The 17,219-nt window shown below is 32.8% G+C and overlaps 2 protein-coding genes across 2 annotated transcripts in view; one reads left to right on the forward strand and one right to left on the reverse strand.

Annotated features, from left to right (window-relative positions):
- Window positions 1-823: 823 nt before the first annotated feature.
- LOC126967313 (uncharacterized) lies at window positions 824-2,374 on the forward strand. The gene is made up of 2 exons (XM_050811775.1): window positions 824-1,334; window positions 1,590-2,374. Exons 1-2 carry the CDS (start codon window positions 824-826, stop codon window positions 2,372-2,374), a joined length of 1,296 nt encoding a protein of 431 aa, XP_050667732.1.
- A 1,448-nt stretch (window positions 2,375-3,822) lies between these two features.
- LOC126967023 (odorant receptor 46a-like) overlaps window positions 3,823-17,219 on the reverse strand; it is a 57,058-nt gene continuing 43,661 nt past the window's right edge. The window contains exons 2-9 of the mRNA XM_050811336.1: window positions 15,068-15,279; window positions 11,588-11,700; window positions 10,097-10,172; window positions 9,572-9,737; window positions 6,445-6,544; window positions 4,994-5,107; window positions 4,342-4,497; window positions 3,823-3,962 (exon numbers count right to left, since the gene is read on the reverse strand). Of these exons, the coding sequence (XP_050667293.1) occupies window positions 3,909-3,962; window positions 4,342-4,497; window positions 4,994-5,107; window positions 6,445-6,544; window positions 9,572-9,737; window positions 10,097-10,172; window positions 11,588-11,700; window positions 15,068-15,257 (969 nt within the window). The 5' untranslated portion in view covers window positions 15,258-15,279 and the 3' untranslated portion in view covers window positions 3,823-3,908. The remainder of the gene's footprint in view (window positions 3,963-4,341; window positions 4,498-4,993; window positions 5,108-6,444; window positions 6,545-9,571; window positions 9,738-10,096; window positions 10,173-11,587; window positions 11,701-15,067; window positions 15,280-17,219) is intronic.

Genomic DNA, 17,219 nt, shown 5'->3' on the forward strand with positions numbered 1-17,219 from the left:
CTCACCAGTGGGAGGCTTATTTGCACAGGATGCCGGCTAGATTATGGGTAACGGTGCCTATTTCTGCCGTGAAGCAGTAATGTGTAAGCATTACTGTGCTTCGGTCTGAAGGGCGCTGTAGCTAAAGTACCCGTCACGAGAAGCTATAAATTAAGTAAACAAACATCTTTTACTAAGTAAACATTTTATACTGCGAGATAATAATAAATTGACCATATTCAATCGACATGAAATATAGACGGGTTATATAAAAGTAACAACCTATTTAATTTAGTCGGATCATATTTTAACGACGCAAAGCGCTATCGTTTGTGTTTCTTGGCACCGGAACGCGTCCGTCGCAGGGATTGTAAACTATCGGGACGCCATTTTGAAATAAACGCGTCATTCGCGTTTCGAATGCGTACGAGTTTGTTTCATTGCTTTGCATATATCGCGGATCTGGTTGTTATTGTTAATTTTGTTATTGTTTCATTATCACTTTTTTATTGTTGTTACTTTAATTGTTGCGTTAATTTTATTTGTTATTACGTATAATGCAGCCAGTAGCCAGTACATCTAAGGAAATAAATTCGCCACGAAAAAAACGTCAAAAGGTGCGTAATACAATTTATCTAAAATATATAATAAGTAAAAAGAAAGAGTTGTTTGTTCAAGCGCTCTAATCTTTGGAAACTTAAGGTTAATATTAGAAGTAGGTTTTAAATTGTGAAGTAATTGGTTAGGTTAATTGGTATACCTGGAGATATAGCTTGAGCTTCGTGTGACAAGTGACTACAGGGGATTTTTACAGGAGACAAGCTTTACGGCTAATGAGAAAAATATGGTGATCAACGTATATAAGTACGTGAAAGAAAATTGGCCATCGAATGAATATCCCTACAAAACCGAAATAAATAAAAAAACAGCATCGATTTTGGGAATTGGCATAGCATCTGTGTATAATATATTAAAAGAATATAAATCAGAAGAGGGAATAAAATCACCTATCAATCCTAAAGACAATCCTAAATTTTATCAGAAAGTAGACGATTTTGATAAATCCGTACTTAGGAAAAAAATTCACAGTTTCTTTTTAAATGGCCAATTACCAACAATTCCCAAGATTATTCAGGCAGTCAATGACGATGAAGATTTGCCAAATTTTAGCGAAACAACTCTCAGGCGGCTAATAAAGCATTTAAACTTTAAATATATAAAACGACAGCGAAATAACGCACTTATTGATAGAGATGACATAACAATATGGCGGCGAAAATATTTGAAATCTATTAAAGACTATAGACAACAAAATCGCCAGATATTTTACATGGATGAGACATGGGTGAATGCAGGTTAGTGTGTTTTTTTTTATTGCAGTGAAACGGCAGACTACCATACGGTTCGCCTGATTGTAAGCAAATACCGTCGCCTTTACCGTGAAGTAATGTGTATGATACTGCAAATCTATTTGCAAAATATAACCCATGCGCCGCTGACCTTGAGACATTAGTTCTTAAGGGCTATCACAAGTGTGTATTAATAACAATATACTTCAACTCTTTTACTGCGCAAGACGCTAATTAACAAATGTTTAATTGTTTTTACAGGACATACCGTAAATAAAACTTGGGTAGACAAACAAGTTAAAAGTAAGAAGCAGGCTTTCCTAGAAGGACTTAGCATTGGTGCACGTAACCCAACGTCAAAAGGTAAACGATTAATAATCACCCATATCGGCAATGAGAACGGTTTTGTAGAGGGCGGTGAAAATATATTTGAATGCAAGAAGACGGGAGATTACCATGAATCAATGGATGCAACACATTGTGAACAATGGTTTGAAAACGTTCTCCCATATCTCGGAGAAAATGCAGTAGTGGTAATGGACAATGCACCATACCACTCAAGGCGTCTTGAAAGAATTCCTACTACTGCCTGGAAAAAAAATGATATACAAAATTGGCTTGTAAGTAAGAATATTTCTTACGACGACAATGAAATTAAGACTGAATTACTGCTAAAAGTAAAAAATGTTAAAGACAATTTTAAAACATATGTAGTGGACGAGCTTGCAAAAAAATATAAGCTGGAAGTATTGAGACTCCCGCCATATCATTGTGAGCTTAATCCAATTGAGCTAATTTGGGCTGTAAAAGGATATGTTGCTTGCAAAAATACAAATTTTAAATTTGACGAGGTAAAACAATTATTACAAGAGGGACTGCAGCAGATTACTTCGGAAAATTGGAAGCGTTGTGTGGAGCATGTTATCAAGGACGAAGATAATTTTTATTCCAAAATCGATGAGATGATTGATAAAACTGTAGACAGCTTCGTGATACATGTCACTGATTCTGACACAGAAATGGAAACATCTGAATCTGACGAATAATTATTCTTAAATAATATATGTTAATTAATATTTGTTACTTAATAATTTATTAAATCTTAAACAAATTAATTTTTTTGTTGGTCCAAATGTTGTGAACTCCTGAACACTTGTTTACAAAATTTGTAGCTTCTCATGACGCTTACTTAAGTGAAATTACTGGGCAAATGAGACTTTACATCTTATGTCTCAAGGTGACGAGCGCAGTTGTAGTGCCGCTCAGAATTTTTGAGGTTTTTCAAGAATCTTGAGCGACACTGCATTGTAATGGGCAGGGAGTATTAATTACCATCAGCTGAACGTCCTGCTCGTCTTGTCCCGTATTTTCATATAAAAAAATATAATCTAAAATAGTCTAACCCCGTCTACAGTATATACAATAGACGTATTGAAGCGTTACAAAAACGGTTTCTGCGTCATCTTCAATTTAAAATAATAGCATATCTTCCGAACTACAATCAGCGCTGTCAAAAATTCCATATTCTGCCATTGGAAGAGCGTATAGCCGATCTCATTTACTTAATGAATATAGCGAGGGGTTCGGTCGACTGTCCTGAACTGCTCGCGCGCATTGGTCTTCAGGTTCCGTTTGCTTCACTCCGGAGACCATGCTGCCTGCATGTTCCCGGAGCTAGAACTAATTATAGACAAAATAGTTATCTACTGCGGGCTGGTCGGTCTTTCAACGACTTGTCTAAGATATTAGACCTGGATTTGTTCACCACTCCAATTAGGCAGGTAAAACAGCTCCTTACCGAGAACTTTTTCAATCAGGTGTAATTGTAAATTTGAGTTATTTTGTTAATTTATTTTTGTCTCTTTATCATTTTATATAATTTTCGTATTTGTTGTCCACTTAACTCTTACATCATATATCGATTTCTATCTGTGAAAACTTTTAATTGTCCTTCTGTACTTATGTATGTAACTTATATTTTTTAACCTAGCTGTAAGTTTTCCAAAAAATGTAAAATAAAATAAAATAAAAAAAATTGCAGAAAAACTTAGACTTGAAATGGGCTGTCGAATCCATATCACGTCTTTAGCAACAAGATTTTAGATAACCTTACGTCTAGATAGAGTCTCTTGCTGTTAGACAACCGATAAAAACAGGCCAGGTTTAATACTGTAGTGCGTGTGAAAATAGAGGTCATTTATAAACTTAATTTTTGTTCGACCTTTTCACAGCTGCCATAGTCTATCTAGACGTAAAAATGATCAAAGAGCAAATTGCTTTTTGGACATTCATTGTCAGCACTATGAAGACGATTCTATCATTTAAAAAATGACAGTATCAAAAATTTTTGAGAGACACACGTCAGGTCTAGAACAAAGATTTATTCTTGCTTAATCTTTATAGAATCAAAATTTATAGCATAATTACTGACAATGTCACCAATATGATAAAGATAAAAAAAAATAATATTGAAATTATTAAAGAGTACTCTTTAATTTTTGAAACCACAATATATTTTGTTATTTTTTAAAGCATAAAATTCAGAAGTCGAAGTCTACTTGCAGCGTAAAATAATACATTTTATTTCTTCATATTTCTCATAAGAGCAAACGCTTTGTAGGACCAATTTATTAACTGAAACAAAATAATGAGTAAATCAAATATCAACACACAGTATTCCTCAATGAATAGTAGATGCTTACGTCAAAGAGGATTTAAATACTACGTAATAAGAGGCGGAACTGCCTAAGTTAAAATTGAAATGTAGTTTAGTATAAAACGTGCAGTGATTTGACATAAGTTTGAAATATTATTAATTACTGTATGGCGATTGGCGACGAAGTATAATCCGGCTAAGTTTGAAAGCAAATAGTCCCATTAAACGTAGAGGATTTCGGCGGTCTCCGTTTTTTACAAGATTATATCCGTCATCTGTCAATCTATCAAGGACTGCACGTTTCATACAATCGCGCGAATCTCTTTTTTATTAGAGAGTTTCGCTAAGCTGGCTTACATTTGTGTAGGTAGCAAGAGAGAGCGTAAAGATTTTTCCAGCTGTTACTCTCAAGGGGCGGTTGCATCGTTCCATAAAAACTATTATGAGCATTGTACTTCTGTTATCTATGTTCATCCAGGAACCATCGTATGCAGCTTGCCGGAGCTCTAAGCTCTAAAATCATAACATAACCGTATTTAATACACTGGATCAAAATGTATTTAATAAAAAAAATATTTTCTTTGATTAACGCGAGTGTTACACACTTAAATAAAACACTTCTTAAAGCTGTTTCCCCTGAAAACGAGATCTGAAAATGTCTTGAGATATAATAATAAAAATGTAACTTTAACGCAAAATCTAATGTGAAAACAGTTAAATTTACACGCGTTTTAATCCTTTAAAAAGTGTTTTATTTAAAAAAATATTGAACAAGATTAACATAATATTAATATTAATTTCACTTTTAATTATTTAATTTCTGTCTACTAATTAATTAATTAATTGAATAAGTAAAATTATAGCGAATTTATTCCGAACCGATATATTATTGTGATGGGCTTATTATAATATGAGAAATTACGTCATATCCTGTGAATTTGTACTTGAATATTGGGAAATTTTTACACATGAATCTTTCGTAGTTAGCTAATAAAAGAAATAACATTACCTTCAATATAAGTTCATTTCCAAACCAACATAATATAAATATCTCTATTAACATACAGGTCAAGTAAATTGCCATCCAAATTATTTGTATCGGATGACTCCTCGGGCTTTCAATCTAAAATATATGAAGTCAATAATTAATGTCTACATTTTAATACGCTAATGAATCTGAATTATTAATTTACTATTTTCTTATTTCGACAGGAGAAATACCGGAGACCTCCTGACTCGAGAGTCCTGAGTGGCACTGCGTTGTAAAAAGCAGGGCGTAATTCTTACCATTTTGAATATCTTGTTCGTCTCGGCACTTCTTCTCATTAACAAAATCATAGACTATATTTATTAATTCCCTTGTTGTCCTATGCTAGTTTAGGTTATAAATTGGGTGCCAAACTTCAACCTAGCCCATTTCGTAGTTTTTGTATGACTAACACGATTATAGTTATGATTTTTGCATGTGGCATACATACAATCTTACCTTTGTTTCTTTATCAATTATGTACAAAATTAAATATTTATGGTTGGAGTCTCCCGTCTAGCACTATAGTGCCTGTGTTAGAAGATATCGCTCTTCCATAGCTTATTAATATATAATATTATTTACAGACAATCATAAGCATAATATTCTAAATATTGACAAGTATGTGTACTAGGAAATAAGCTATGTAAGCGTGTGCTAAGCTAAGTATGTGTGTGTTGGGTGTGTGTTAGTGATATGTGTGTTATTTGTGTATCTTTAATAAAATGTTTGTGTTGATACTGTTAAATTAATAAAATACTAAGATGTATGTGTACTAAGAAATAGGCTGTATGTGTGCGTTGGGTGTGTGTTAGTGAAAAGCAAGGTAGGAGAGTGATAATGAGGTGTGTGTGAGTCAGTGTGTTTTAATTGTGATCACATTAATGAATGTGTGTTGTTTGTGTATCTCTAATAATATGTTTGTGTTTATACTGTTAAATGAATATGTTATTAATATAATACTTAGATGTATGTTTACTAAGAAGTAAGCTATATGTTTGCGTTGGGTGTATATTAGTGATTAGCAAGGTGTGAGAGTGATGATGAGTTGTGTGTGAGTCAGTGTGTATTAATTGTGATCAAATTAATGAATTAATATGTGTGTTGTTTGTGTATCTATATTAATATTTTTGTGTTAATACTGTTAAATTAATATGTTATTAAAATAATACTAAGATGTATGTGTGCATTGAGTGTAAGTTAGTGATAAGTAAGGTGTGAAATAAAGAGGCATGTGTGAGTCAGTGCGTATTTGTGATCAAAATAATGAATGTGTTTTGTTTGTGTGTCTCTAATAATATTTTTGTGTAATACAGTTAAATTAATATGTTTGTTCTAAAAATTTTTCCATATCTGTGTACGTAGGTGAATTTATCCAACTTACTAGAACTTTTTACTTTGAAAACTTAATAATGATTTTAAACCTTTATTACCGATAAAAATCTGACTCCAACCAAACAGAGTACCATAACACTCAACATAAACTGTAATGCTGAAGCCAAGCTAAAGGCTTTTTCAATCATAGACACGTACCTGGAAAATAATATTTTGTCAGATACAGCTTATTGATTTAATATTTACTATTAGATAATTTATTCGTCTAGAGAATCTCTTGCTGCTAGACAAACGAAGAAAACAGGCCAGTTTATAATTTTAGTTTGCGTGACAACTACGTCTTACACATTCATAATTTATACTGATTTGGAAAGGAAGCTGTATCTGTGGTGTTAAAAAGTGAAGGACGTCCTGGCGGGACTTGTTGAAGATATCAAGGTTAGTCCCTGGAATTTTACTGCATTGTGCTAATCTAATATCTTTAAACGAGTAATTTTTGTATACATATATTATAATCTGAATCTCGGAAACGGCTCCAACGATTTTAATAAAATTTAGTACAACATGGGATTTCGGGGGGTTTCAGTTTAAAAAAATGTAGTTTTAACCTTGATTTAACGAGAAACAGCTACAATTACATTGGAATACAAACGTATATTTCGCCACTATACAAGGTGAAACTAAATGGGTATACTATGCTTTGAACCAGACATTCCTTAGGTCATCTCTAATGACTATGTGAAGTCAGAATTGAATTAGCATTATAATTTAATACAATATTTAAAGTGCTAAGTTTTCGCAAAAACTATGATTCCCTCAACCCTAATCAGCTGTTTTTTTGAACTCTCTTTGACCTTAAACAGATGAAAAAAGTACATGTGACAAACGTAGATCAGATAATAGTAAAATGCCTACGATTCATTGCAGCTGTGAAGCAATTTGTGTTCTCATTTTGCCATGAAGACAAAGTTATTTTGTATGTGCATTTGCTTTAGCTGACATTGAAAATACTTCTAAATTTGTATTTACTGTAGTTATGTATTACCCACTAAAGATTTTTTTAATTCTAATCTTATTATGTAACTATGTTATGTTAGTATTTACTCTGATTTCCGCGAGTGTTACAAATTTAAATAAAACACGTTTAAAAGATAAAAACTAGTGTAATTGTAACTGTGTTTTTACATTTTGTGTTTTTTTAAATATGTTAGGTTGAAAAGATCGGCCTGTCTGCGTTAATACTCTTTGAATTGTGCTTTGAAACACGATATTTACTGCTTTGTGTTTGTGTTTTAATGTCTATTCTAAAGGCATATACACATACTTCAATGTAGAATTATTTGAAGTTTTCTTCAAGTTACATTGAAAATAATTCCAGATTTGTAATTGTAGATTATGGGTACCACAACAGCACCTTTTTCTGCCGTGAAGCAAAAATGTGTAAGCATTATTATGGTTTGGTCTGAATGGCTGGATGATGGTATGATGGTAGCTGTTCTTATTACTGGGCAAATGAGTCTTGATACAAAAATGTTCAAAAATGTTTTATCCAATAAAGATATGTAATTCTAATAGACTCCTATTAAGAATTTGTTCTTCACGGAATTTTTTTGTCAAATATGGATATCTTTGACCATCCTCGTATTAATAATATGTACTCCATTCCCGGAACGGGTTTTGTACCCGGCCTGGGTATAGAATGGGGAAGTTATTGAGTTTTTCGTAGGAAATTTCTCACTAGCAGCCCATAGTTCAGAAATGTAGATGCTCGCCCCCTATTACGTGGGAATTAAACATAGTGAAACGTGGGTGGAAAAAATACACCTCTAACCGTTCAGGAATACAGACGTGAAACTGTGTAATGTTATGTAATTTCTTATTTTGTTTATTTGTTTCAATAACAGGAAGTAAAAAATGAATGAATAATAACATAGACACAAGCCACATTTCATGTAGTGTGCATACTCCTTAATCATAGATTATTGTTTATGTTTAAGTCCATAGGTAGGTGACCTCATTCTGTTTATAAACAAAGGCCCCGCCTAAAACTGGCAGTCTCTTAAAATTCAGGGTTGTCTAAGAAAAGAAATTGAAAAATAATATTTTTATTTCGTAGGGAAGTCTTTTTCTTTTTTTTTTTATTTATTTATTAAACTTAAACATCACCATACTATTGCATATGACCCAAATAACGTACCATTGAAGGGATGTTATACCCTTTCTGGTTCACGTTGTATAGAAGACCATAATAGCTCAGATGGGAAATTGGGTGATCCGGAAAGCAGAAGAGCCAGAAGAAGAAGAAGCAGAAGAAGTTAGATTAATTTTTTGTTCAAGTTTTGTACATTCTGTGTCCTTCCGCTCTCGACTCTCGCCTCCTCACGACACAAGCACATCTCACATATAACTATGTATGTAGTTACAAACCTATCATGGAAGACACCGTCTCAAGAAATTTCAATAATCGTAACTAGAATTAGATTATATAAAAATACGCAATTATTTTTATACTTTTTACTGCATATTATATCTATTATTTTGGAATAGTGTATTTGAAGTTGGTTGTTCTTTTGTTATTTTTTTTATTTTTAGATTTTTCGTGTGAATTTACAATTTGTCTAAATATGTGTATATATACAAAAAACTTCAATGCATCAATGAACGTAAACGCCTCGTAATTTGATTACAGCCAGTGATAAATTCTGCCACAGATCGTACCCTTACTGTAAGTCGTTAAGGAGTCCATTGATCATCATATCCGACTCCGACAATTACTTGACCATAACTATGTTATGGTAGATGAATGAAATATCCTAATTGTATAAAAAAGATTCGGCCGAATATCGTTAATTTGCTCCTAAGAATTGAAGAGCTCCGATACTTTGTCATGGATTCCGTAATCAGAACTTAACCAAACTCTCACCAAACTACCTTTGACGGATATCCTTTCTAATAAAAAAAGAATAATTTACCCATTTAGGGTTGGCGAGATATTGAGTTATTCGTAAATTTATCTTCCAAATGCCACGTGGGACCACACAGGAAGCACAAGCTTTCAAATAAAGAAGAATCATCCAAATCGGTTCACCCAGTCGAAAGTTTTTAGGTAACAAACATAAAAAAAATATACCTACGAATTGAGAACCTCCTCTTTTTTTGAAGTCGGTTAATTAATAATCACATAAAATAACTACAAAATATAAATAATAGCTTTACAATACTTACCGTATTATAGCATTGTAATGAACAATACACTTTTTGAGCACGGCGTTGATGTAAAATTGACGATCTTTTGTGTAGTATGATCTATTTACTGAAGATCTTTTACATTTCCTGTCCGCCAATTTATCAAAGTGACGCAAATTGAAAGATAAAATTTCTATCTGTCCAACTAAAAAATAAATAAAATATGAAAATGATTATTGTAAATTTTAAATAAGTATTTCCACTTGAAGAAAAAAGATTACAGATTAAAATATTCACATTCATGTTTTTATTTAAAATAGGATTTTAAATCATTTATAGAACCTTTAATACACAAACTTTTTCTAACAATTCTTTTGAATTTCATTCCATGTTGTAAAAGTCTTTAGGTACAGTTGTATCGCTCAATAAAATACTTACTAACTCGACTTAGTACTTATGCATAACATGTGTATATTTAATCTTAGTGTTAACCTTATGATTATCATACTGTTTAGAAAATTCACCAAATTGTTGAGAAGAGAAAATGTTTATTATATAACTCACTTGCAGAGGCTACAAAAGCTGCTAGTAACGTGTCCATGACTCCATCAATAATGCAAGTCGCCGGCTTATAATAAACCTAAAATTTATAAAAACTCACGTAAGTGTATGGCAGTAATTAATTGTTGAGCTAAACCTTTCAAACTATTGAATTTACAATCCAAAGAGACCAATCTGGGATTAAGCCAGTTTAAATGCAGAAAGTTTTGAGAGACGAGCAGGACGTTCAGCTGATGGTAATTGACACGCCCTTCCCATTAAAATGCAGTGCCGCTAAATATTATTCAAAAATCCAAAAATTCTGAGCGGCACTACAGCTGCGCTCTTCACCTTGAGACATTAGATGTCAAGTCACTTTGGACAGTAATTTCACTAGCTAACGACGCCCTTCAGACCAAAACACAGTAATGCTTACACATTACTGCTTCACGGCAGAAATAGGCGCTATTGTGGTACCAATAATCTAGCTAGCATCCGCTGTAAAGGAGCCTCCCACTGGTTATCATATCAATTCACAAACAACGAATTTAAGATAAGAAACGAAAAATAATACTCAACTCAACAACATAGTTGAATTGCAATCTTTAAACAACATGTGCCTAATTTAAATTATTTACCTAGTTTTCAAATATATTCCACGTCCAACTACTCAATAATAAGCATATGAAATCAAAAGCATTGCTGCATTTGGTATTCGGCGAGTAATTAACAATTCTGTTTATAGCAAATCGTTGTGGTTCTAGTACTAACTGGGAAAGTGACCCATTGAAACATAGCTCAGTTGTACAGTTGATTATATCAAAGTACATTTATATTATTGTTGAGACTATTTTAAGGAAGAAAACCCTTGTTTTTAAGATAAGATTTATGATAAGATAATTCATTGGGTATCATATATTAGTTACATAATTGTTATATAATATCGGTAAGAAATAATTTATTGGTACATAGTAAGTAACTTTAATTTTTCAAGTATTCTGACCTCACACTAGGATTCCCAGTGTCGTGAGGTCCAGACTCTTCCCCTACATTTAATACAAAATAAAAATACAAGGAATTCGCGCGCGTATGTGTGTGTATGTGCTAATTAAGTAAAGAAAATTGATAACGTTGGTATAATAATTTAAATAATTGATTTTTAGCTTAGTAAATTTAAAAGTTTTTCTGTATCATTCCAGTTTAACACTTCTAACCATTCGAATATTTCATTTTTACAACTGTACAGGTAAGGCCCCCGGAAATAATAATATGTTCTTCGAGCAAAGAAAGAAAACACTCTTGGGCGATCCCATATTATCGCTCTGTGAGAAAGTCATGTAGAGTAGATATATAATTGTCTTATACGAAGAAGGTTAAGCTCTGAGTAGAGAGTGTCTGTTGAATATCGCTTATAAATTTATAATTATGACAAGCAAGGTATATGAATAAAGTATACTTTATGCTTCGCTTTATGTAGACTAAAAAAATGTACTTAAATTAAGCGATAGTACTTACGTGGTGAACATATAAGATGACATATGTAGAGGGAGAGTTTATGTCTACAAAAGGATAAGCAACATTCGTGGGTAACACATCAAAGTTTTCTGTAAAGGGTGCAAGGATAGCCACTGCAAATAAATGAAAACACTGTTAAGCTCTACACTTATCTTTTACATCTATCTATATATATTAAGAAAATGGTCTTTGTCTATTATTATTTTTTGAATTACAACGTTCCTTCCTTTTAAAATTCCCCCAGTGAAGCGGGCGGAAACGGCTCGTCTATATATATTTATAGAAAATGGTCTTTATTTGAGGCTCAATCATGCCTAAGCCACTGATCGCATCGACAACAAACTACTACCATTCTATTCGAAATTATTCTAGATGGTAAATGGCTATTTATTTTATTTGTAGTAAGATGAATAAATTTTAATTTATTAATCGCCCAGCGAAGCTGGCGGAACGGCTAGTATGTATATATTTTAATCTTTTAATGCCACCACTTTTAGACTTTAATCGGATATGTTGTCAGTTATCCCATGCAGGGTGTACTTCCCAGCTGCATCTACTCGACCTGCTTACTCAGTCTCTGGAGTCAAGTGTTTTCACATCATAGCGGATCAAGCTTTGCCCGTAGCTAATGTCTACAAGAAGTGTTACTAAAGCGTTGGGGTGCTAAGACAGTCTACATTTATATCTCTCTGAAGCCCGTTTAATTTCATGTTTGATTATGGCAATACCTAGGTATTTATGTATAAGTAAAAAATCACGGTGCACCTGAAATATTTATTAATATAATGTTTTGCTGCCTTTGGATAACATTGATGTTAGATGTTAGATGTTAGAGGGGTAAATACCGGTTGCACTCCGGGAGTGCCAGCAGAAGTGAAAACTTGAACATTAACGTTGTCCATTTTTGAATATTTTGGAATGGCAATAATCTGCAGAATAATCTTGCACGGATTGCAATATTTATCAGTATAAATGTAGTAGCACTTATGTTTTTAAATACAATATTCATTTATTGCGCTATCGTATACGAAAATGACAATTTATATTACTTAATAAATTTAACATTTCCACTTCACTTTAACCAATTATTTTACATTAAAAATTTTATCTCTATATCTCATCATCATTAACAAGAAAAATCAAATTTCATCCATAATTACAACGACTATCTTACGGATTTTCGATCAGGTCGCGTATCCTGACGCGAGCTTACCATTAATTTATACAAATCCAAAGAAAGTGCTCGACGCCGCTAAAGAAGTTTTCACTTCAAAAATATAACTTCATTTTTTAATGAGTCAAATAAAAATCCGTTGTTTATAAAGTAAAACCGTCTACATAGTACTTACAACATTTTTTATTGACTGCACGAGATTAAAACGAGTCTTATTATTGGAACTAGGTTTTTTTAAAAGGCTTGTGGTGGGATTCGTATGAGCGAAAACATCACGAAACGAAACTGCGTTATGCCTGGTTGATTTCCGTCCAGCTTAGTTCAGATATAATCGTTAAGTATCTTTAGCTTGTTGTTCACGTAGTTTTTAGTCTATTTGGTCGTGGTCTAGCAATGGACAGACAGATCGCTATCAGTAAGGCTTTATGGGAATAAATTTGCGTAATAGGTTTTTTTAATATAATTATTGCTTTTAAATTTATAATTTTAGTAAATGAATATTTTACTGGACATATAAATACTCAATTAAACTATGTGATTCTAGTAATAACTCTACATTTTAAAAGTAATTTTACTGCATTGAAAAACATGATAGATATGAAAAATTTAAATAAAAAAGTGATTACAAAGAGAGAGCGACATAGAAAAAATAAGAGACTATATCGCTCTTTTTTAAGAATAACCGGATATCAGATTATATTTGGATAGAAAAGTAGGCCTGAAAATTTTTGTTAAATACGTAAAATAATTTTTCTACTTCTCTACTTTATAACTGTCATTTACACAGCCACGATCACTAGTACCTATAAGTACATTCTTTATTAAGTCTTTGAAAAAGTCTATATACTGTATGGCCTAAAAATGCATTGTTTACTGTACTGTCGCCAAAAAAGCACAGTTGTGTTGGTGCCACAGACAACGAAATCTACGTTAGGTACGGTAGGTTCATACAAATATTAGGTAGTACATACAATATTACATACATAATATTTTCATGTATAAATCATTAGACGGAATATTTTAATGTCAACTTAACAAAACAACTCGTTAATATAATATGCCAAGATGCTGCTAGGTATATTTTGTAATATTTCCGCGTTGGCTGTATGGGTATACCTTTGCCTTTCATTGAAGGAAACATGAAACCACTCACCAGAGATAAGTATGTATACAATATATTTCCCGCCCATTTAAGCGACAACTAAAAAAATTGTGGTAATTGTTTGTTTATTAATAAACTAAGTAACCAAGTCTTAAAAATATTTTATGCACAAGTTGTATAAATAGGTACAAAAACGCAAGTGGCGTGGGTTGCCGCAGCAAACATCGCAACGTATGACGCCACAAGCGTTTTTTGACCTTAGACTTAATATTAAACATTCGAAGCGATTGCAAATCTCGCTAAAAGGTAATAAAATAAAAAATAATATAATGTACATAAATATTATCTCAACATCAACAAGTTTTATAAATAAGTCAATTTTATTAATTAATTTATTTTATTTCATTTCGTTGCGAGAAGGGACGTAACCGCGGACTCACTCTTCCACTTCTTCCTTTCCGCGGACTTCACACTGATGAAGGACCTCCGAATGGACCGAAACTAATCGTTACCAACATCGATGAACCGTGAGTAAATATGATTTAAATAAATAAAGTTAATAATGTCTCTTCTTTTCCCTACTACTTCCCTAACTCAGATGGGCAGCGTTCGGGAAGCTCCGAAAAATATTCCCGTCCGTCTGAAGACGAAGGTATTTAACCAATGTGTGTTGCCTGTGGTGACATACGGTACACAGACGTGGTCGCTAACTATGGGCCTTGTGAGGAAGCTCACTGTTGTTCATCGGGCAATGGAGAGGGTAATTCTCGGAGTTTCCCTGAGAGATCGAATCAAAAATAAGGAGATCCGTAGGAGAACCAAAGTCACCGACATAGCCCAAATGATTGCGAAACTGAAGTGGTAGTGGGCAGGGCACATAGCTCGACGAACAGATGGCAGTTGGGGCAGTAAGGTCCTCGAATGGCCACCACGTACTGGAAGGCGTAGTGTTAGTAGGCCCCCCAAGACTGACCGACGATCTGGTCAAGATCGCCGGAGTAGGTTGGATGAGGGCAGCGCAGGACCGATCGTCATAGCGATATTTGAGGGAGGCCTTTGTCCAGCTGTGGATGCCTTCTGGCTAAAATGATGATGATGATGAATAATGTCACACGAAAGATTTAATAATATGATGATTCAATCAATTCTTTTGTAAATCACATAATATGTACTTTATATTTCTTCTATCATTTTTTATACGTACCCAAAACAGCTCCAACACACATTGTGGAATAGTACGTCATCACAAAACGAGCTGTCCTAATACTCTGTTTTAAAATAATTTTATGTTCCTCCTCGTCAGGTTTAAACTCATTGCAGTGCAAATACTTGAGAAGACTTAGTATTTTCTCCTTGTTTAACCAAAATACAGCTATTTTAAAATATGTGTACATTTCACTCAGAAACAGGTACAACCTAGAATAAATTGTATGCGAATTTATATTTTTCATGATTGTTTTAGTAAAACTAAAGTTCTCAGACTTCCTGATAGACGATATACTCTTTCCCTATTTAGTGTTATTACTAATTCTACTTATTTCGATTAAATAAGTTCTCTAATTCATGTAAAGTAGTGAATACATTCGATTCTCTTATAAAACACTTTATATAGTTAAAGGTCGTGCTTGAATATTCATTTCTCTGAAGAGGGTCGCGTTCTGAGAGCATACTTTGGAAAATTCAACGATAACATAACCATTTTGGAATGTGGATTAAACTATAACTATACATAATATTCTATGTTTTAATATATATTATAATGAAAATAGTCTTTGTTAGAGGCTCTTTCACGCCTAAACCACTGATCGTATCGACATGAAATACTTTTTTTTTAATATCAACGTTCTTTCATTAATTTATATTATATAATTCCTTTTAAAATTCACCCAGCGAAGCGGGCGGAATCGGTAGTGTAATAATAATTGACACACAATGTGTAGCGACAAATTAGGCATTTTACAAAGCATAGTTTGTGAGTACTATGGACTTCAGATAACGATGTAATATAATACAATAAACAAACAACAAATATTAATATCCACCATACAAATGGTTCAACTTAGCGTGATTCGAACCCTGGACCCCAAACTCAGTAGTCAGGCTCATTAACCACTGAGCTATATGAGTCTGAATATATTGCCATATCTTTTGCATATTTATATGATTTAGTTACATGATAAGATGCATAACTTTCATTAAATTTGTGAAAATATTAATGGATAAAAAACTGAAGCATTGCTATTTCTCCTCTCTTGGCGAACTGGTCAAATACAGATTTTTTATAAATAAAACAACTTTATTCATCAAATTACAACATTATATTACAGTCTATTGTACTCTCTTGTTGATATTAAATATAAAATAACATCTTTTTCTTGAATACTAGTAACCATTTCGAGTACACGAAGTAGATGAAAGACAATTGAAAGTTCCATACCCCTCAGCCACTTCTCCAACGCTATCACGACGTTTCAACAAATAGATAATTTCTCCACTCAGCGGCAGAAAACAAACAAGCCATAGCACTATCAACGTGTATATTAAATGAATCCAGAATCGAATAGTATTCATTGAATATTTGTTGTACCACATGCCATAAAACTTCAGCCAGTAAATATGTACAGAAAGGTAAAGTCGAGGATTTAAATCATCCCATGCTTGCAATACGCCGTAAGGCAAATATGGTTTTAATATAGACTGAATCATATTATCTGGAGAAATAATTTCCAGTGTAATAATGTTGTAAACCCTTTGAAGATTAAATCAAAAATGCTTCCCCTGATAGCAGCTTTTGGTTTTAAAGCAACTTTAGTCGTTACATATTCGTACATTATTCTAATGATAATTTTATTAAGGCGAAGAACTATACTATTTATATACATGTTTCATGTAATATAAAAATACTTTAACGTGATTTTACTGACACTAAAGAGTTTTTAACTAGTCTGGACATAAAAATATTATTGTATCATAAAACTTATTTTTTTTTAATTCAAATATAGAACGCGTTTCATATTTTAGAATGTGATATAATTTTCTGCTTCATAATTTTTCGAGGTTAAAATTAAAAGGAATACAAATTCTATATTTTTGGCACCTATTTCTGCCGTGAAGCAGTTATGTGTAAGTATTACTGTGTTTCGGTCTGAAGGACGCTGTAGCTATTGAAATTTCTCGACAAATGAGACTTGACATCTTATGTCGCAAGCTGAAGAGCGCAGTTGTAGTGTCGCTCAGAATTATTGGGTTTTTCAATAATCTTGAGCGGCACTGCATTGTAATGGGCATGTTTTTGCGGTTTTTATTTAATATGTTAAATAAAAAATAATTTGAAAAGATGGAAGAAGGTAATCACG

The sequence above is a fragment of the Leptidea sinapis genome, chromosome 12, assembly GCF_905404315.1.
Source record: "Leptidea sinapis chromosome 12, ilLepSina1.1, whole genome shotgun sequence".
Taxonomy (NCBI): domain Eukaryota; kingdom Metazoa; phylum Arthropoda; class Insecta; order Lepidoptera; family Pieridae; genus Leptidea; species Leptidea sinapis.

What these genes read in the sequence shown, in the direction of transcription:
- LOC126967313 (XM_050811775.1), top strand. Translation starts at nt 824, where the DNA reads ATGGTGATCAACGTATATAAGTACGTGAAAGAAAATTGGCCATCGAAT. An exon ending in TGAGACATGGGTGAATGCAG is followed by an intron (nt 1,335 to 1,589) that starts GTTAGTGTGTTT and finishes TTGTTTTTACAG; the next exon opens with GACATACCGTAAATAAAACT.